Source organism: Daktulosphaira vitifoliae, unplaced genomic scaffold (genome assembly GCF_025091365.1).
Source record: "Daktulosphaira vitifoliae isolate Bord-2020 unplaced genomic scaffold, ASM2509136v1 Scaffold_1676, whole genome shotgun sequence".
Classification (NCBI taxonomy): Eukaryota; Metazoa; Arthropoda; class Insecta; order Hemiptera; family Phylloxeridae; genus Daktulosphaira; species Daktulosphaira vitifoliae.
Genome location: NW_026101236.1, coordinates 1 through 1,715, shown reverse-complemented (window position 1 = coordinate 1,715; position 1,715 = coordinate 1). Strand labels below are relative to the sequence as shown.

The window sequence follows — 1,715 nt, the reverse complement described above, 5'->3', positions numbered from 1 at the left end:
GAAACTATACCTCCTTCCTAAAAAAATTAATAGAATTATTTTATAAAAAAATTGTTGTCGCACTAACAAAAATAAGGCAATACCCATTCCCAAAATGTCTTCCCTGCCTGATGTGAACCATATATTATATAGNCCCAAAATGTCTTCTCTGCCTGATGTGAACCATATATTATATATTTATGCAATTTATACAATAAGTTACTACTTTTAATAAAAAACACATTAAATTATTTCAGATACTGCCAACAATATGCTTGGTGAAATGGAACGTTCAGTTCATCGTACTAATAAAATTTTAGAACCATTTTTGTACAAAATAACTACATTAATAAGAAATCCATCATCAAATTATCGCATTCCATCATTTAGTCTTTTTTTACATTATTTGAATTGTCGAAAAACTGTATTATCAACTAACACAATATTATTACCTGCTATATTGACTGCATTAATATCTGATGATAATGAAGTGTCCAGTACAATTCGCAACAAAATCGATTCATTATCTATGTGTAAAGGTAGTTATACCCTTATATTCTATTTAAATTTATGTAGTAATAGTAATTTTTTTTAGAAATGGCATTGCCTTTGTTATTGGAAAGTTTTAAATTGGGCGTAAATAAAAGTTTGAACACTACTTCAATGATCACAAAAACAATATCGTCAATGAATTTGCAGTCTGGATGCTAAGATACATTTAACATAATCAATATAGTTTTTAATATGTACAATATTTTATACGAAAACTGTTATTTACAAAAATAAACTAAGGATCATCATAATTTATTATTATATTCCATTACCTCTATTAACTTTCCATTTAACAGTTCAGGTTTCAAACTAAAAATCTTTAATTGATCTTATAAAATAGATTCTAAGTTTTAACATCCTTAAATTATCAATAACCCATACTAAAATCATCCTTGAGATATAAATATAAAAATATTTATATAAATAAATAATTTTTAATTATTTAACTAATAGGCCCTGGTTAAACATATTTATTTGACTTCTTCAGTTAATATCAAAAACAACATCACAATAACTAATTTTATTGAAATATGTCAAACATAAAACAATTTATAAGTATAATATTTGTTTCACAAAATATGTTAATTGTTTGTGCTTATAAATAACAGTTAGACTTATATCTAATTTATTTTGAATTAACAGTCCTTATAATGATACATTTGAAGGTTATAAAATTAGATATAATTATTATCATTATTCACTGGAATGTATTTTGATAAATTATTACCATTATTTATATATTGTATAAATAAAATTAACTCATACATTATACATATTTATACAGCATACAAACTAATATTCAATTCAACATTCATAGCTTTTCAGTAATAATATAAATTTATATTACATTTATATAATAGCATTAAATTTACTTACAATATTTGTTCCCAAGATTTAAAATAATTAAAAATTGAACTTATTTTTTATGGATTAGTAATTTTTCTATTAGTTTTTTTTTCTTTATTGATATTTTGACAATTTGTCATAAGAACTGTATATGGATTTGTTAGAACATTATGGGACACCCTGTGTATATAATTTATTTTAAAAAATAATCATTTAGAAGAACATAACATAAAATAAATTAAGATTATTAGTACACTTTCAATGGTAACTAATTTTAATAATCTAATTAATACTTATATTATAAAATTAGTCTTCTAACGTTAAATTGATTTGATTTA

General features: G+C 22.2%; 1 protein-coding gene across 1 annotated transcript; it reads left to right on the top strand.

Annotated features, from left to right (window-relative positions):
- The first annotated feature begins 211 nt into the window (after nucleotides 1–211).
- Nucleotides 212–786, top strand: LOC126909856 (uncharacterized). The gene is made up of 2 exons (XM_050692274.1): nucleotides 212–518; nucleotides 575–786. Exons 1-2 carry the CDS (start codon nucleotides 251–253, stop codon nucleotides 688–690), a joined length of 384 nt encoding a protein of 127 aa, XP_050548231.1. The 5' UTR covers nucleotides 212–250; the 3' UTR covers nucleotides 691–786.
- Nucleotides 787–1,715: the final 929 nt, after the last annotated feature.

Coding starts and splice junctions, on each gene's coding strand:
- LOC126909856 (XM_050692274.1), top strand. CDS start 251: ATGCTTGGTGAAATGGAACGTTCAGTTCATCGTACTAATAAAATTTTA. Junction 519..574: donor TTCATTATCTATGTGTAAAG/GTAGTTATACCC, acceptor AATTTTTTTTAG/AAATGGCATTGCCTTTGTTA.